Source organism: Schistocerca gregaria, chromosome 8, assembly GCF_023897955.1.
Source record: "Schistocerca gregaria isolate iqSchGreg1 chromosome 8, iqSchGreg1.2, whole genome shotgun sequence".
Taxonomy (NCBI): domain Eukaryota; kingdom Metazoa; phylum Arthropoda; class Insecta; order Orthoptera; family Acrididae; genus Schistocerca; species Schistocerca gregaria.
In genome coordinates this window covers 170,284,825-170,303,630 of record NC_064927.1, presented here as the reverse complement: position 1 = coordinate 170,303,630, position 18,806 = coordinate 170,284,825, and the positions used below count along the sequence as shown (strand labels likewise).

The 18,806-nt window shown below is 39.2% G+C and overlaps 1 protein-coding gene across 1 annotated transcript in view; it reads left to right on the top strand.

Annotated features, from left to right (window-relative positions):
* The window catches only part of LOC126284751 (ATP-dependent RNA helicase DDX55), a 47,865-nt gene that overhangs the window by 8,376 nt on the left and 20,683 nt on the right, over window positions 1-18,806 (top strand). The window contains exons 3-5 of the mRNA XM_049983895.1: window positions 4,248-4,523; window positions 8,488-8,687; window positions 9,003-9,170. Of these exons, the coding sequence (XP_049839852.1) occupies window positions 4,248-4,523; window positions 8,488-8,687; window positions 9,003-9,170 (644 nt within the window). The remainder of the gene's footprint in view (window positions 1-4,247; window positions 4,524-8,487; window positions 8,688-9,002; window positions 9,171-18,806) is intronic.

The following is an 18,806-nucleotide window of genomic DNA, read 5'->3' as shown; positions in this document are numbered from 1 at the left end:
TATATATATATATATATATATATATATATATATATATATATTAGCTGTGGTTGAACTGTATGTTCAAGGGAAATGTCCGATTCCACTTTTTGGGGTTGTAGATTTGCATTCGAAATATATAGGTCAAGGGAAATGTCCACTTCCTCTTTTCTGGGTTGTAGGTGTTGCTTTTTTGGTATTGGTAGCTGTGGTTGTGCTATATAGGTTAAGGGAAATGTCCAATTCGTGTTGTTTTGTTGGTGTAGTAGAGTGCTGTAATTAAATGGTTTTATGTTTGTTTTGGAATGGTGTGGTGTTTTTTATTGCTGTATGTTTAGCTTGTCCCCATTCTAAGCCCCCAATTTTACGCATTTCTCCTGTTAGTTTCATTTTATTTTTGGGGTGAGACGGTATTGTCATTTGTATTTCTGTTCGCGTTCGTTGGCATGTGTATATAGTGACATCATTGTCATTTGCATACACTGGAAGTAGCCATTTCTGCCATATTGATGACATGGATCAAAGCAGATGCCTGAAAACGGACACTTCTGTAATGCCGTTCAAGTAAACTTTCTGATAATAATTCTTTTAATGAGGTTTTATTGTTTGCTGACAGTTTTGTTTGCTTGATTTTTTCATAGGTATTTGTTTTGGTATGTTGTCAATATTAGGATTATTTTTTTCCCCAGCCCAAAAAAGATCCAAACTGCTATAGTTGTCCCATTAAATTCACGTTATTTCTGCAATTAAATATATTCTGTGTTATTAGAGTCTGTTCATATATGTTGTAATGAATGATATCATAGTCAGTATATTGTGTAAGCTCAAAATATGGGTGGTAACCACAATCTTCTGTTCTGCTACAGTTTTATGTTGGCCAAGATTTCTCTGATGAGTGATTTTAGTCATGTTTGTGATCGCTTATCTCAAAACACGTCATTCAGCATTCATATAATGTTTGAAAGTAGTAAACATGACGATCTTCCATAGCAAAAATATATGAAAATTGAGTTTCAGTCTTCTTTCGATAATTTTCCATTATGATGCCAAAATTATCAGTGAACAAAACTGTATTATTTTGATCACTTGACTAACTTTATGTAAGATTAATGCTCTGAATTTTACATCAAATCGGTTGCCTAAGTTTTGCATTTGATTCAGTAAATGCTTATTTCTTATCTCTCCTTGCACTTATGATGACATGTTCAAGTTCCCAGTTACTTCACAGACTAATCTCTCATTGCTACTCCAATTGAGCCTGCAATCATAATCTGGATTGTGTGCGTGTGCGTGTGTGTGTGTGTGTGTGTGTGTGTGTCCATTAACATGATAATTGCCCCCTTTGAAGGAATTAATTGACTCCTTTCTGCACATTCTCTAATGCTGATACTTTTTTCAAGTACTGTTATTGTACCAGATGAATTCCCATTCATTTTTCATCCATGTCTTTAGCCTCTAATGCTTTAATAAGCAATTTACTTTTTTGAGCTTGCATTTGCAGAACCAATAATCTACACATCTCCTCCTGAATTGTGAATGGATTAGGAAATTTCAAGTATCTCTAATTGGCCTGCTGATAGTGTCACCCAGTAAGTACTGGAGATGCAAGTTGGCCGAAGCATTCCGTACTTCTGCTAGCACTCAGTGATGTACGATTGGAAAGAAAGAGAGTGTGTCAGCTGCTGGTTCTACGCAGGCAATAAGAAAGCATCAGTCAGACAAAAGCAAAGCAAGAGGCGAAGGAAAATGTGACTTTCTCATGTCAAGAGAACACAACCTACAAAATTATTACACATTCAGTAGAAACTGGCAAACATTTGGACAACCAGGATTATTAATTTAATTCAAGCTGTGCTGTTGGGTCTAAACTGGACCAAAATCTCATGATTCTTGACATATTCAGGAAATACAGTCAAATAAATGCGGCAACAGTGAGGAAGACAGTAGTTTCAGTCTCAGCACTAGAAGTTCATTGCCTCTTTTCTCACCTCCCATTAATCACATGGAAGTAAAATCCCATTGGCTATGCAAAACTGTCACATTACCAGCCTATGAATGGTAGAGAACAATCACTGTGGTTTCCACTGGTTCCGATATAGGCTTTCACCTAATTTTTGATGCTATTGTAGTTCATCGCTGGTCGGAGTGGCCAAGCGGTTCTAGGCACTACAGTCTGAAACCCCGCGACTGCTACGGTTGCAGGTTTGAATCCTGCCTCGGGCATGGATGTGTGTGATGTCCCTATGTTAGTTAGGTTTAAGTAGTTCCAAGTTCTAGGGGACTGATGACCACAGCAGTTGAGTCCCATAGTGCTCAGAGCCATTTGAACCATTTTTTGTAGTTTATTTGTGCATCAGCTTAAAGGATTTCTCACAGACTTTAGAAATATTAGTGTTTTACACTCTTTCCCTCTTCGATGTATATCCCAAAAGCTGCCAGTTCCCCTCTTTCTTACTAATTGGAAATAGAAAGATTAGTAAGTAGAAATAGAAAGATTTGTAGTTCCGTCCAATTTATCTTTCAATAAAACATAAACACGTTTGTTTGCAGCAGTCCTCAGTTTCTTTTGTTCACACAATTATTGAGTCACAGAGAGAGCTATAGAATTCCCGTTAACTGCCTTAAGAATATCATCTGGATGTGGAGAGTTGCCTGTGACCGCAGCATTCCCTTTCGATACCAATAATAATTCAAATAAACTTCAGATGACTCTGAAAGTCATCCCAGAAGATGCCACATAAAGACCTCAGAGGGCATCCAACATTACAAGTACACACATTTGGCATGGCTGGCAGGGGCAGAGATTCATGCACTGTTGGGTTAAATGCCTATCAGAGAGCAAGCCGTGAAGTACAACAGGAAGAAATGCAGAGAGGGAATTAAATTTCAGCAATGAGAAATAAAAACTTTAAAGATTTGCTGTTGGCACTGTAATTCTGTCAGAGCTGGCAGAGGACTTGGAAGAGCAGCTGAATGCAGTGGGTATTTCTTGAATAAATATTAAGAGATGTACATCAAAAAAAGTAATAAAAGGGTAATCAAATGTAAATGAATTAGTTCAGGTGGTGCCAAGAAACTAGATTAGAAAATAAGGCACTGTATGTAGTATATAAATTTTACTATTTAGGTAGCAAAATAACTAATGACGTCCCTCATCGTGCCCAGAAATGAGGACATCCTACCAGTGATCCTTCCTACCCCTTCTAATATGGTATTCTACCATCCACCCAACCTTCAAAACACCCTGGTCCATCCCATCCCCACCCCCAACCTCACCCCCAACCCCTTACCACAGGAATCATATCCCTGTGAAAGACCCAGGTGTAACATCCACACAGTTCACCCACACAGCACATTCTACTGTGGTGCTGTCAAGGCTTATCCTATCCCACTGGAGACTGGGCTGCTTGTGAAAGCAATCATGCCTTATATCACCTTGTTACAATTTGTGCACAGCATTTTGTGTGCATTTGACTACCAACCAGCTGGCCACGAGAATGAATGGTCTCTGCCAAACTGTTTCCTCTTGACCAGCTAGAGGCAGAACATACTGCTGAGCACAACATGCTTGAGTTCCATGGCTGCTTCATAACCCATGCCATCTGGACCCTCTCCTCTGTCACCAGCTATTCTGCTCTATGCATGTTGGAGTTATCCTTGCAGCACAACCTTTACTCCCACAATTCTCCTGGCTTCAGGTACCATTAACTTAATGTACCCACATCCTGTATCAATAGTCTCCCCTTCATCTGTCCTGTCACCCCCTACCATTCCACACCTCGACATTGCGATGCTGGTACACTGCATGAACTCACCAGCTGTGTGCCCATGTGTAACATTTCTAGCCCATTCACCAGTCATCTCTCCCTCTTGCATCCCTACCCAGGCACTTGCAGCCTTTCTCCAAGCTGTCAGCTACTCCTCCTCAACCTCTCCTCTCACTCCCCACCTCTTTCTTTGATCACCCAGTCCCACACAATGCTTCAACCTGCAATCCCAGTACTGTTTGTCCAGCTGTTAAGTGTAACTGCACAGGTGTATGTATGTATGTATGTATGTGTGTGTACTCTACCTCATTATCAGAAAGCTAACAGTTTTCATTCTCTTTTATATGCCTTTTGATGACTCAACAGTTCTCGAGTTCTTTTATTTGTGAAATATTACTTATAACAACAAAAGTACTCCACACATTTGTCTGTACCTTTTTCTTTCTTTTGTTTTGTGCTCCCAACAGGAAACAGTCTCTTGCAGTGATTTCTTTGTTGCAGAAGCGTCCAGATAAACTGAAACGGCATGAAGTTGGTGCAATAGTAATTTCTCCAACACGTGAATTAGCCACACAAACTAGCGAAGTCCTCTCACATTTTCTGAAATATGTCAGTAACCTTACACAGATTCTTGTTGTTGGTGGCACCACCATTGTGTCAGACGTGGAGAAATTTCGTAGTAATGGTGCCAACATCATCATTGCTACTCCTGGTCGCCTGGAGGACCTCCTTACTAGACAACAGGACATTAACCTTCCAGTTGCTGTGAAGTCTCTGGTAAGTTTGCAATCAGATGTAATGCTTTGAAGAGTGGTTTAGTGCTAATACACCCAAATTTTATCAAATTAGTGTCATTTCTTTTCTGCTTTTGTGCATGAAACAACTGTTTTAACATAGTTCACATTATTTATGTATCTTCGCTGAACCTAATATTAGTACATAAATTTCATGTTACATGTAACCTTCTAATCACGGTAAGTACTGTGACACACACGAAATAGCATGTAGCTGAAAGAAATGAAAGGTAAAGGACTGATATCCTGGCCTGACAAGTTCGGAGACCCATTAGAAGATATGCTTTCGACGACAGCTACTAGACAGTCCTGCTACATCGGCAGATGCTGGTGTCACCACTACCACAGGGATACACTTGCCTTGTTGGCCTATCAGCATCTGTGACTGTGCTTTCAAGCCAGCACCACAGCAGCTCGGTAGTCAGTTCTGATTCACTGTGCCCACTACATGACATTTTTCAGTTCAGAATTCACATCATCTGATATTTTCAATGAAGGTTTACTCGCTGGACTTGTTATTCCACCATGCTCTCTCCATTGTCTATCCGTCTCTTATCGTGCCCTCCTGTTTACTCTCTGCTACTCACTGTTGATGCCTCAGCCAGTTGGCCAGTTTCTGCTGCTTCTTGACTTGTTCCCTGTCTTCTTAGATCATCAGTCACTGTAAAAGGAAACTGGAAAATAACAAAACGAGAAAATGAAAAGTGATTTGACTAGAATGAGGAGAATTAAAATACATAAATTTAGGGGAACAGGTGCCGAAGAAGAGGAATAAATAGGAGAGCAGTATCAATTAGAGGTTGTGGTTGTATTCTTCACTCCCCTTGTGACTAAGCAAACCCTTGGCCAATATGCAGGGTGATAAAAATTAAACTTTAAGAAACACTGTAGAAATAACACCACTGGTCAGAATGACATCAAATTGGAATGGAATATTACCAGAGAAGGGTGAAAACATATGGCAGAAGAAAAAAAATAGTGTAGAACTTGATCAATAGATGGTGCTGTATGCGTCAGAATATGTAAATGAAAACACCTGCCATGCACACGACATATTCAGCTTCGTATAAACACTCCGGATACATGGCTTTCCCTCCTTTCGGATCTGTGACATTCACCGTGACTGTCTCAAAGCAGAATTGCTCTCTGCTTGTAAAGCTGTTTTACAAGAATGATGAGTGTGCCCTTGTCACTCTGCAGAAGTTCCACACAGAAGGGTGTGAAGAAAGGAGGCATTGGTCCAATGACTGCCGTAGGTCTGGAGAAAATGCTTCAGAAATTTGAAGATATGGGTTCTTTTGGTGTGCAACCTGGTAGAAGGAGGAAACGAAATGATTTGACCTCAGTGTAAGCAGTGGCTACAGCAATGCAGTAGGAGACAAGTGGTGGTGTGCAAACGTGTCGTGCACGGAGAATTGACCGAGCAGTGGACATACGCGTGAGCACAGTGAGTAAAATCCTATGAAACATTCTTCTTTGCTATCCATTTAAAATTACCCATGTGCATGAGTTGCTTCCTGTTAACCTGTCAGCAAGAAAGACCTCTGCTTTGGAATTTCTTGTTTGCATGGAAGTGGACAATGATTGGCTGGAGAAGATTTTGTGGACACATGAAGCCCACTTCCATCTGGCATGATATGTCAATGCACAGAGTTGTCAAATCTGAGCAATGGAAAATCCACATGCAATTCAACCAGTACCACTTCATCCTGAAAAGGTCACTGTGTGGTGCAGGTTTGCGGCATCATTTATCATAGCGCCACATTTTTTTTAAGAGACAGGTGCTTCCGGTCCTGTTACCTGTACTGTCACTGTCTTAATACATGTGACTTCTGGCTGTGGGGCGATCTGAAAGATCTTGTGTTCAGTGTTCCGATTGCAAACTTAGCTCCATCGAAGGCACACATTGCGCAACACATTTTGAATGTGACTCCAGAAGCACTTCGATCAGTTGTGGGACATGCTGTTTCTCAACTTCAACCTGGAGAAAACAGTGGACAGCATATTGAACATGTTATGCACCAGTCACATGGAAATTAATAATCCAATTTGATTTTGTTTGATACTTTTTATGCAGCTTTTGGCCGCAGGACAATTAACAACTGATCTTTCTCATCCGATGTGATATGACCTTGCCGTGGTGGATGGACTTAGTTATTAGCAGCATCACACCTGTACACCCATGCACATTGAGTAGCACAGTTTGTTAATGTCAAATGTACACCTTAGGCAATTGTATGATTCATTTGTAATCGACCACTATTAAATTGGTGCTTACAGTGCCATCTCTTGCTACATTTTGTAACTAGTTATTTTTCTTCTGCTGTATGTTTTCACCATTCTCTGTTAATATTCCATAGCTATTTGACATCATTCTGACCATTGGTGTTTTTTTTACAGTGGTTTGAAAGTTTAATTATAATCACTCTGTATTTGTGATCCCAAAACTAATGATCATTTGCAACCCACTTCACTATAGGCATTCACAGTATATAGAATGTCAAGTGGAAGTCATGTGCTGCTATTTTGATGGTTATTTTGTTTAGGGAAACCATGGAAAAGATAAATTTAGATTTGAACTGCTATTCTGCCAAATGTGAGTCCATTGTCTTAACCACTGTGTCACCTCTCTGTCCAGACAGGCTGACATGGAAAACTTGGTTGTTAGTATGGAAAAGATCTGAAAATGTGAATGTGAGAACTTAGCAGTGACATAGATTAGTAGGCAGATCAGAGGTGAGTGGAGGTGTATCCTAAATATGACAAAAAGTGAGGGAAATTAAGAGTGAGACAAACGGCACAGAGAAAAATATAATTGAAATGAAAATGTGAGCAACAGTCCAAATAGCATTGAGCCAGAAAACCACAGAAATACAGAGGATTTACTGAAATATAGTCCATATTACTTATTACTTACTACTTAATGTTCTTTTGTCAGCACCCCTGCTCTAGGTTTTTCAACATCCTCATCAGATCCTGTGCTCCATCTGAATCCTTTCCTTTTCATTGTTGTTAAGACCCCAGTGACTACCACTGATGTAAGACTGGTCCTGTGCATCCTACCACTACCTATACCAGTCCTGTTACAATTTTACATGAAGAGGAGAGCCACCTGCAAAATAAGTCGCATAGTATACAAACTAATGTGCATTCTCCAGCCTTTTATTGTGGTATGACAAGCACCAAATTATGAAAAGTGTGAATGGACACAAGCAGAGAATATGTATGGCAACAGATAGTACTGCATTGTAGACCAGCTCTGTGCTACAGTAGTTTTCCCACACAAGGTATCTGGATTTCCATTCTGATACCAGTTCTCCAGAAATTTGCAGGTAGGAACTTTGTCCGCATCGTGTGCCTGGTTGTCATCAGCAACATGTCTTCAGTTTACAACCAGTTTTCTCCTAATCTTCTTGTATCATTCCTTTCTTTGTCTTTCTGTTTCTTGTGATTTATGGTTTTCTCCCTCTCTGCCATTTTTTCAGCATTTAGTGTCGCATAATTTTTGGCCCGTTTATTGCGTACTTCCACTCATCTCGGACGTCTGAGTTTTCAATTTTTTTTACTTTTTGCCAGATGCCAGCAGTGCAGTTTTGTCTCTCATCCATCCATTTTTATGCCTGATTTTTCATGATTTGTTAGCTTCCTCCTCCAACCATTTCCACTCTTCAGCCAGGAGCTGTACCTCATCCTGAAAACTATCAATTTTATGTCTTTCAGCCATTGTCCGAGTGCTCCCATTCGATGAGTAGATTTATTTTACCCATATTGTAAATAACTGAAATATATGTCATAATTAGATACAGTTTCAGAGTAAAGTGCAGTGTATGTGCTGATATTTCTGCTCTCAGCACTGAAAATTGCTTAAAGCTCATCTCAGTGTTACTTGTGACCTACATTTTCTATGTATTGTTTGTCTATTAATTATTTGCATTGTTTATGCACAGGAGTTACTGGTTTTGGATGAAGCAGACAGGCTGTTAGACATGGGCTTTGAAAAGACTATATCTGTAATACTGCAGTACTTACCACGGCAGCGACGTACTGCATTGTTCTCTGCCACTCAAACTCGTGAACTAGAGCAATTAGTACGTGCTGGAATGAGAAACCCAGTACTTGTCTCTGTCAAAGAGAAGGGGAAACAAAGGTTAGTGGTTCATTTAAAATCTTCTTAATAACTTAAATATCCTTAAGAAGCATAGCTCTTCAGTCAAATATCTTTTTAATGAATTGGGATATATTTATGCAACTTTTGAATCCTTAAGTTTGAAGCAATAATTAAATGTAAGGGGAGTGTTGTGGTCCTTGTTCTGATGTAGAATGTGTGAATCATTTACAAATATTTATGTAATTTATACTTTTGTTTTATTGTCATGTTTTCATATTGTGTACAATTGATGATGCTCTACAAATTTTATTGGAAACTCACTTCTCATAGCCCTTATTTCTTTTATGCATATAGTGATGTTTCTACACCAGCTTCCCTCAAGAATTATTACATGATATGTGAACCAGAAAATAAAATGTCTTCACTTCTTGGATTTTTCAAGGAAAAAGGAAGTGACAAGAAATACATGTTATTCTTGTCCACATGTGCCTGTGTCCAGTACTTTACTGTGGTCCTCAATGAGTAAGTATGGACTTTTTAATGGAAATTTAATGTTAAAATTGTCTCTCTTTGATTCTACAAGTATGAAGATAAATAATAGCACACTTAAAATATGGATCTGAGCAATGAGCTCATTTCAGTGAATAGATTCAGTGATTGCTATATTGTAAATAATAACTTGTTTCTTCTATTTTAAAAAAAAAGTAACAGTGACACTGGTGCATGTAATCCCGCAGCTGTATGGGGTTTTAATATTTACATGCTCTGTTGTTAAGTGCAACCATTCAGATATTCTCTTCAGATCTGCTCTAGCTATGATATTAAATTATCATCTTCTTCGTAGAAATGAACAAAATTTACTTTTACTCCTCCTAGAAAACTTAAAAAGCTACACAGTACATTATTCAGGGGAAAATTGATAGATTTATAGACAATGATAGCAATGTGTCACTGATGCTCGTTGCTTGTTAGCTCTGATCTAAAGAAGGCTTAACTGAGAATGCAGTTCACAGTGTAATGTTGTGTACAATGGCACATAGTTGGCTGTCAGTCTGCAAATTGACGACATTACATTGAATTGACTCTCCTTCTCACTGTGCAGAATGCGCTTCTCCCACCCATCTTCATTACTGCCCCATACTGGAGCTATGGATGACGCTTATGTTTTTATGGAAAGCTGCTCATATCAAGGGTTAGATAGTGCTTGTGCTCTTGCCACTCTTCCACACTCTGCTGAACAAGTTTTTGTTGTAGTGACTCTTTGGTCACCAAAATCAAGAGCTTAATATTAGCTGAGATTAAACCCGATCCTTTAAATTAGTATTATGTAGTATGTCACCTTATCATTATAAGGTCCTGCTTTCTCCATATCACCAAATGATTCAAACAGTATTAACTGATATTGTGAATAAGTATTATGTTGAAAAAAGTGTTATACAGTGCCTTTAAGTATTCAAAATATTCCTATGGTTTGATCTTAAAGTGTTGACGTTGCCCAAACTGTAGGTGGTGCCCCTTTCCCCTCCTCAACAGTTTCCAGTTGGTTGCAGAGTTGTCTCATGACTCATAATGGCTGACACCTCAGCAGAGCATTTTCTGCATTCATAAACACATGGAAACTGGGGCATTTTTCAAAGCACATTCAACTGAGATTTGTAATTATAAAGCACTATGTGTGTCAAAACTATCCAGTGTTGTGTTCCTAATAATTATGGGGGAAGAATTTTAGAGGTGTTACATGAAGTCCACACAACTCCATATCTCTCATGTGATCAATGAGTTCTTTGCTTGTCTGTCCAATGTGCTCTCGAAAGCAGTCCTGAAGGCACTTGCCCATAATATAATCATGAAGTGGGTGCAATTTTGTGAAGCATTGCCAAGAACAATGGAATTCAGGTGAAACGTAATTTTTAATGCTGAAACAACCTTGCTCCCTATTATCCATGTCGACCATCATACCACTAACAAATAAATGTCTTTTATCTTTGTATGACAACATGGTTTATGATCCTTTATCTTCAATGTCCATTAAGATCAAGTGCTTAAGCTGGGATAGCTAGGTGCCTTCTTGAATGGGCTGTTAAAATTACAGTTGCTCTCCAGCGTGTCCAGTTACTCCGCTACCTTCCTGTGGTTTTTACACATGCCCCCATTGCTCTCTCTCTCTCTCTCTCTCTCTCTCTCTCTCTCTCTCTCTCTCTCTCTCTCTCTCTCTCTCTCTCTCTCTTCCCCCCCACCCCCCCTCACAATCTGCCCCTTTTAATGATTTTACATACCTCTCTCTTTTCCCCTTTCATCATATTTATTAACTGCACTGTTCTTTCCATTTCTCACTTATCTTCCTCTTTTGGTCCATCCGTACTTCTCATTTTGTATCTTTTATGTACTCTTTATGTTGCCTTCTTCTTTGTCTTTGCTTGCTCTTTCCAACCTTCACCAAACAGGCTTCCTTCCCAGAAGAAGGAGCATATAAGTTACCAAAGCTAGGATTAGTATTCTGCCTTAAATGTTTCTATCTGCAGTACTAGAAATTTTGTCTTAAGTCTACCCTCATTTGGGTTTTCTGTCTGATAAAATTAGTTATTGATTGGTGAAATGGGGATTAAAAACTTTCCTCTGCATGAGTGACTTGAAATGAATTAATCCTGGACCTTACTCCTAGTTACTTTAAATTATGAAAATATATAAAAGATACCTACTACAGTAATAAAAGTTTATATGCCAACTAGCTCTGCAGATGACGAAGAAATTGAAGAAATGTATGATCAAATAAAAGAAATTATTCAGATGGTGAAGGGTGACGAAAATTTAATAATCATGGGGGACAGGAATTCGGTTGTAGGAAAAGGGACAGAAGGAAACGTAGTAGGTGAATATGGATTGGGGGTACGAAATGAAAGAGGAAGCCGCCTGGTAGAATTTTGCACAGAGCACAACTTAATCATAGCTAACACTTGGTTTAAGAATCATGAAAGAAGGTTGTATACATGGAAGAACCCTGGAGATACTAGAAGGTATCAGATAGATTATATAATGGTAAGACAGAGATTTAGGAACCAGGTTTTAAATTATAAGGCATTTGCACGGGCAGATGTGGACTCTGACCACAATCTATTGGTTATGACCTGTAGATTAAAACTGAAGAAACTGCAAAAAAGTGGGAATTTAAGGAGATGGGACCTGGATAAACGGAATAAACCAGAGGTTGTACAGTGTTTCAGGGAGAGCATAAGGGAACAATTGACAGGAATGGGGGAAAGAAATACAGTAGAAGAAGAATGGGGGTAGCTTTGAGGGATGAAGTAGTGAAGGCAGCAGAGGATCAAGTAGGTAAAAAGGCGAGGGCTAGTAGAAATCCTTGGGTAACAGAAGAAATATTGAATTTAATTGATGAAAGGAGAAAATATAAAAATGCAGTAAATGAAGCAGGCAAAAAGGAATACAGACGTCTCAAAAAAAAGCTCGACAGGAAGTGCAAAATGCCTAAGCAGGGTTGGCTAGAGGACAGATGTAAGGATGTAGAGGCTTATCTCACTAGGGGTAAGATAGATACTGCCTACAGGAAAATTAAAGAGACCTTTGGAGTTAAGAGAACCACTTGTATGAATATCAAGAGCTCAGATGGAAACCCAGTTCTAAGCAAAGAAGGGAAAGCAGAAAGGTAGAAGGAGTATATAGAGGGTCTATACAAGGGCGATGTACTGGAGGACAATATTATGGAAATGGAGGAGGATGTGGATGAGTATGAGATGGGAGATGCGATACTGTGTGAAGAGTTTGACAGAGCACTGAAAGACCTGAGTCGAAACAAGGCCCCCGGAGTAGACAACATTCCATTAGAACTACTGACGGCCTTGGGAGAGCCAGTCCTGACAAAACTCTACCATCTGGTGAGCAAGGTGTATGAAACAGGCGAAATACCCTCAGACTTCAAGAGGAGCATAATAATTCCAATCCCAAAGAAAGCAGGTGTTGACAAATGTGAAAATTACCGAACTATCAGTCTAATAAGCCACAGCTGCAAAATACTAACACGAATTCTTTACAGACGAATGGAAAAACTGGTAGAAGCTGACCTTGGGGAACATTAGTTTGGATTCCGTAGAAATACTGGAACATGTGAGGCAATACTGACCTTACGACTTATCTTAGAAGAAAGATTAAGGAAAGGCAAACCTACGTTTCTAGCACTTGTAGACTTAGAGAAAGCTTTTGACAATGTTGACTGGAATACTCTCTTTCAAATTCTAAAGGTGGCAGGGGTAAAATACAGGGAGCGAAAGGCAATTTACAATTTGTACATAAACCAGATGGCAGTCATAAGAGTTGAGGGACATGAAAGGGAAGCAGTGGTTGGGAAGAGTGTAAGACAGGGTTGTAGCCTCTCCCCGATGTTATTCAATCTGTATATTGAGCAAGCAGTAAAGGAAACAAAAGAAAAATTTGGAGTAGGTATTAAAATCGAGGGAGAAGAAATAAAAACTTTGAGGTTCGCCGATGACATTGTAATTCTGTCAGAGACAGCAAAGGACTTGGAAGAGCAGTTGAACGGAATGGACAGTGTCTTGAAAGGAGGATATAAGATGAACATCAACAAAAGCAAAACGAGGATAATGGAATGTAGTCGAATTAAGTCGGGTGATGCTGAGGGAATTAGATTAGGAAACTAGACACTTAAAGTAGTAAAGGAGTTTCGCTATTTGGGGAGCAAAATAACTGATGATGGTCAAAGTAGAGAGGATATAAAATGTAGACTGGCAATGGCAAGGAAAGCGTTTCTGAAGAAGAGAAATTTGTTAACATCGAGTATAGATTTAAGTGTCAGGGAGTCATTTCTGAAAGTATTTGTATGGAGTGTAGCCATGTATGGAAGTGAAACATGGGCGATAAATAGTTTGGACAAGAAGAGAATAGAAGCTTTCGAAATGTGGTGCTACAGAAGAATGATGAAGATTAGATGGGTAGATCACATAACTAATGAGTAAGTATTGAATAGGATTGGGGAGAAGAGAAGTTTGTGGCACAACTTGACCAGAAGAAGTGATCGGTTGGTTGGACATGTTCTGAGGCATGAAGGGACCACCAATTTCGTACTGGAGGGCAGCGTGGAGTTTAAAAATCGTAGAGGGAAACCCAAGAGATGAATACGCTAAGCAGATTCAGAAGGATGTAAGTTGAAGTAGGTACTGGGAGATGAAGATGCATGCACAGGATAGAGTCGCATGGAGAGCTGCATCAAACCAGTCTCAGGACTGAAGACCACAACAACAACAACAACATAAAAGATAACGGCATTGTTCTGTCTCTACATACATTTTTGCAAGACTTTGAATACAAATGATTGACACAAAAGATTGTAATGTGCTACAGTGCAGTTATGAGGACACTCACTTTGATGTGATTTGCGGTTGGTCCAATGACCATTGTGAAAGTTTCCGACACAAAAAGTAAATTGTGTATATCTTTAGAAGATATATGACTGGAATGGAATTATGTAGTACCTTTTCTTGATGAACTCCAGCCTCTCTCCCTCTGTCCCCAATGCTGTGCAGGCTTTTCAGTTCGTTTTGACCAAAAGAACAGTGTTTTACATGTGTCAAGCTTTTCAGTATAACTTTTTTCTCTACAATGCATTGCCAGTTGTATTTAACAATTGAGAGGCTGGGCTGTTGGTCATTTAAACAAAATTGTACTATTTTTTGTTGAAAAAACTGTATGTGTGTGTCCATTTGAACTTTTTACATAAAAAATTCTCAGTTTACTTGCTGTGTCAGATTTGGATAAAATCCCTTTTGATACAAGGACTCCATCACAAAAAAAAAACTTTGTAGGCATTTGAACTGTTTGTTTAATTGCTCTCTTTAATTTTTTCTGGTTTTATGTAGGCTGAAGAAGAGGGAAACAATTTTTTTAAAATTCATTGGTGTTGTTTGGACTTCAAATTTACCAAAAAACATTTGACAAATTTATATCTCTGAAAAACACTTCATATTTAAAAATTTGTTCTTCACTGGGTTTAGAAAGCAAGCAGTGCACCTTGGTTTCATATCACCAGTATAATAATTATAACCCCTTTCACTCCCCCCACTGTTGTGGATGTATATCTCACAGGAATTGTTAAATTACTGCTGTCAAAACCGCCAGTCTACTTCATTTTTAAATTAAATTATCAACTCATGGTAAATGGCAAAATAAACATATGGGGATATACTTAGAAGGCTCTTAGAGTATTTTAGTGATTATGGCTACGTAGTGTTACTCTCTTTTATTACCCTGTTTCTTTGAATCCATCTTTGTGGTGTGTGTGTGTGTGTGTGTGTGTGTGTGTGTGTGTGTGTGTGTGTTTTGCATACATGTGCACATGCTTGAGAAAGACAATGTGTTTTCAAGATAAATGGAAGCAGTAAATTTACTTACCCTCCGTTTTTAGTCAGCTGTAACCTTCTTCCTACTCCACAAGCCAGATAACGGTGTGTGGCGGAGGATACTTCTGATACCACTAACTGATCACCTTTTTTTCTGTTCCACTGATGAATGCCATGTGGGAAGAATGATTGTTGGTAAGCCTGTGCATTAGCTCTAGTTTCTTGAATTCTTTCATTGAAGTCATTTCACGAAAGATATGTTGGAATAAGTAATATGTTGTCCGACTCTTCCCAGAAAGTACTCTCAAAATTTCAATAGCAAAGCTCTCTGTAATCCACAACACCACTTTTTTAGTGTCTTCCACGGGGGTTTGTTGGGCATCTCTGTAACACACTCTTGCCAATTAAACAATCCCATGATGAATTGTGCCACTCTTCATTAGATCCTCTTTATCTCTTCTATGAGTTCTACCTGTTAAAGGTCCCTGATTGATAAACAACACTCAATAGTTCCAGAATGAGATTTTCACTGTGCAGCAGAGTGTGCGCTGATATGAAACTTCCTGACAGATTAAAACTGTGTGCCGGACCGAGACTCGAACTCGGGCCTTCGCCTTACACGGGCAAGTGCTCTACCAACTGAGCTACCCAAGCACAGCTCGCGACCCGTCTTCACAGCTTCGGTTCTGCCAGTACTCAATAGTTGGTCAAACTAACTCTGTGTAAGCCACTAGTTTTGTGGATGTGTTACATCTCCTTCCTATGAGTCTGTCTGGCATTGTCTTTTCCAACTATTTGTCTAATGTGGTCATTCCACTTAAGGTCACTCTCGATAGTTATTCATAGATATTGTACAGTATATACTCTTTCCAGTGATTTGTCATCAATAGCGTAGTTGTACAGCAATGGATTTCTTTTCATGTGTATGCGCTATATGTTACATTTATTTAAACACAGTGTCAACTGCCAGAGACTACCATTCATCAGTCTTCTGAAGGTCATTTTGCAAAGTGATACTGTCTTCTGGTGTTGCTACTTTTTTATGGACAACTGCATCATCTGCAAACAGATCCTACTAGGTCATTTATATACATTGTAAGCAGTAACAGTCCTATCAGACTTCCTTGGGATACTCTGAAAATTACCTTTACATCTGTCAGTTTTGTTACATTATGAGTGGCACATTGAGTTCTATCTGAAAGGAAGTCCAGTATCCAGTTGCATATCTGTTCTGATACTCAGTAAACTTGTACTTTTTTCACTAGATGGCAGTGCGGAACGATGTCGGATGCCTTTTTGAAGTCAAGGAAAGCAGTATCAGCCTGAGCTCTCTTGGTTACATAAAGCGGACTTCATGGAGGAACAGAGTGAGCTGAGTTTCTCAGTATTCAGTATTGAGATGTGCAGAGGACAAGATAATTCAAGTTTACCACAACTGTTATCATGATGATTAATAACAGGAGGGGGGGGGGGATGTTAAGATGACTTACGAAGTGATCTCGTTGCAGTATGTTTCACTCAATGCAAATACAGCAGTAGTCTTCGCAAAATGGTATATGTAGTGTCCAAGTATTGCACTAGAAACAAACAAAAGTTTATGTACTACATCCATATAATGGTGGTCTGAGAAGTTCACGGCCTGATAGTGAAAATGACTATTCATGCTTTCAAAGAAGTTTTTTTTTCAGCATAATCTCCTCTAATATCAATACATGTATCCAGTGGTTTTCCAGTGCCATTATAGTCACTCTGTAGCTCTATTCTGAAAGTGCTGCAAAGTAGCCATCTTCAGCCACAATGGCTTCTTGATTGGATGAAAAGTGCTGACCAGTAAGGAATTTCTTGTTTTGAAAATAGATGGAAGTCTGAGGGACTCAAATCCAAGGAATAGTGTGGATGCTAGTCCGTCAATTTCCCTGTTGCCAAGATGCTTTTGCAGGTAGGTGCACTGTCCTGGTGGAAGATGATCTCCCCCCCCCCCCCCCCCCCCCCCCGCCGCCTCCCCTGTCTTTAAGCTGGGTCTGGTTGCATAGATACTTGAATCCAGTTTTGTTAGAAATTGAGGGTAGTATTCTCCAGTTATGGTTTTACCTTTCTCAAGATAGTCATTCAATACAGTTCCTTTTGCATCCCAAAACATTTATGCCATGATATTCCCCACCGATTGCACTTTCCTAGGCATTTTTGGATCTGAAGAACCAGCTTCTGTCCACTGTATAGACTGCTGTTTGGGTTATGATGTGTAGTGATGAATCCATATTTCATCCACTGCCATATATTGATGCAAAAAGTCACTTATGTTTTCTTAAAAAGCATCAAGTACTTTTCGGAAAGTGTCTTCCGAATACGTTTTGTGATCCACAGTGAGCACACACAGCACCCACAGCACCCACCTTGCATAAAGTTTTCTCATATTTAATACCTGGTGCATGATGTGGCCAACACATTCCTTTGATATTCCTAGCATGTAGCAGTTTTACACACCATTGTACACTGATGTTCCTAAATCATATGATGCACTTTCTTGATGATTTTTAATGTGCTTACACTTTTTAGATGTCCTTCATGTGGATCATCTTGGATGCTTTCATGGCCACATTTAAACCACCCATTTCTTTAACCCTTAACTGCTCTAGTGGGGTCCCAGAGAACCCCAGACGATAGAATACAATACATAGTACGTGAACGGAACAACAGATGGCACCTGTGTTCTTGGTAATCCTCAGTGAAGTGCTGCCTTTTAGTGCGGAGTGTTGAATGCGGTGTTTCTAGTATTATTGTGTGAGATAAAGAAAAAGAGGTCTCAGAATACCCCACCAGAGTATTAGCGTGTTTTTGACTATCTCAATTAGTGTTTTACGCGACTGAAATCTTGAGTACTTCAAAAACAGCACACTTTCCATGACAACGTTAATTGTTAAGGTTATGTCAGTATGAATGCATTATTTTTCAGAATGGCATCATCGAAGTCATTAACAAATGATGAGTTGGAAAGAATAGTGAATGATCCTGCGTTTTTGCAATCTGATGAGGAAACCACAGCAGATGAGGATGAATTTATATTAAGTGATCATGATTCCACCTCTGAAGATACATCAGAAAGTAGTTGTGAAGAATCAGATGAAGAGGCGTGTATTAGATCTTCCGCTGACAATATTTTTTTGGAAGAAAGCAGTGCTACAAGTGGTCAAAAGAAGCTCCTCCTACAACTCGTACCCATGCTCATGATATAGTCAGTCATCTTCCAGGTGGTAAACATGAAGCAAAAACGATTGATTCAACTGACATATTATCTACTTGGGAACTGTTCATTAGTGAAGATTTATTGCAACTAATACTCGCCAATACAAATATCAAGATACATGACATGTCAAACAAATACAGAGCTCCTAAGCAAGTGTTCATAAAGCTGCTAGATATAATAGAACTGAGAGCATTTCTGGGTCTGCTTTATTTATCTGGAGTAATGAAATCCAATCACAAAAATGTTGTTGGACTTTTTGCTAATGATGGAACTGGTCGTGATGTGTTTCGAGCCACTATGAGCGTTCAGAGATTTTTATTCATTTTGTCTTGTTTGCAATTCGATTGTGCTGCTACAAGAGATGCTAGAAAGGCTGATAACAGACTTGCTGCTATTAGAGATGTGTGGGAACTCTTTATAGACAAATGTCAAAAGTATTATACTCCTGGAGTGTACGTGACAATCGATGAAATGTTAGTAACCTTTCGTGGTAGGTGCAAATTTTGCATGTATATGCCCAAGAAGCCAGCCAAATAGGGCCTCAAAGTT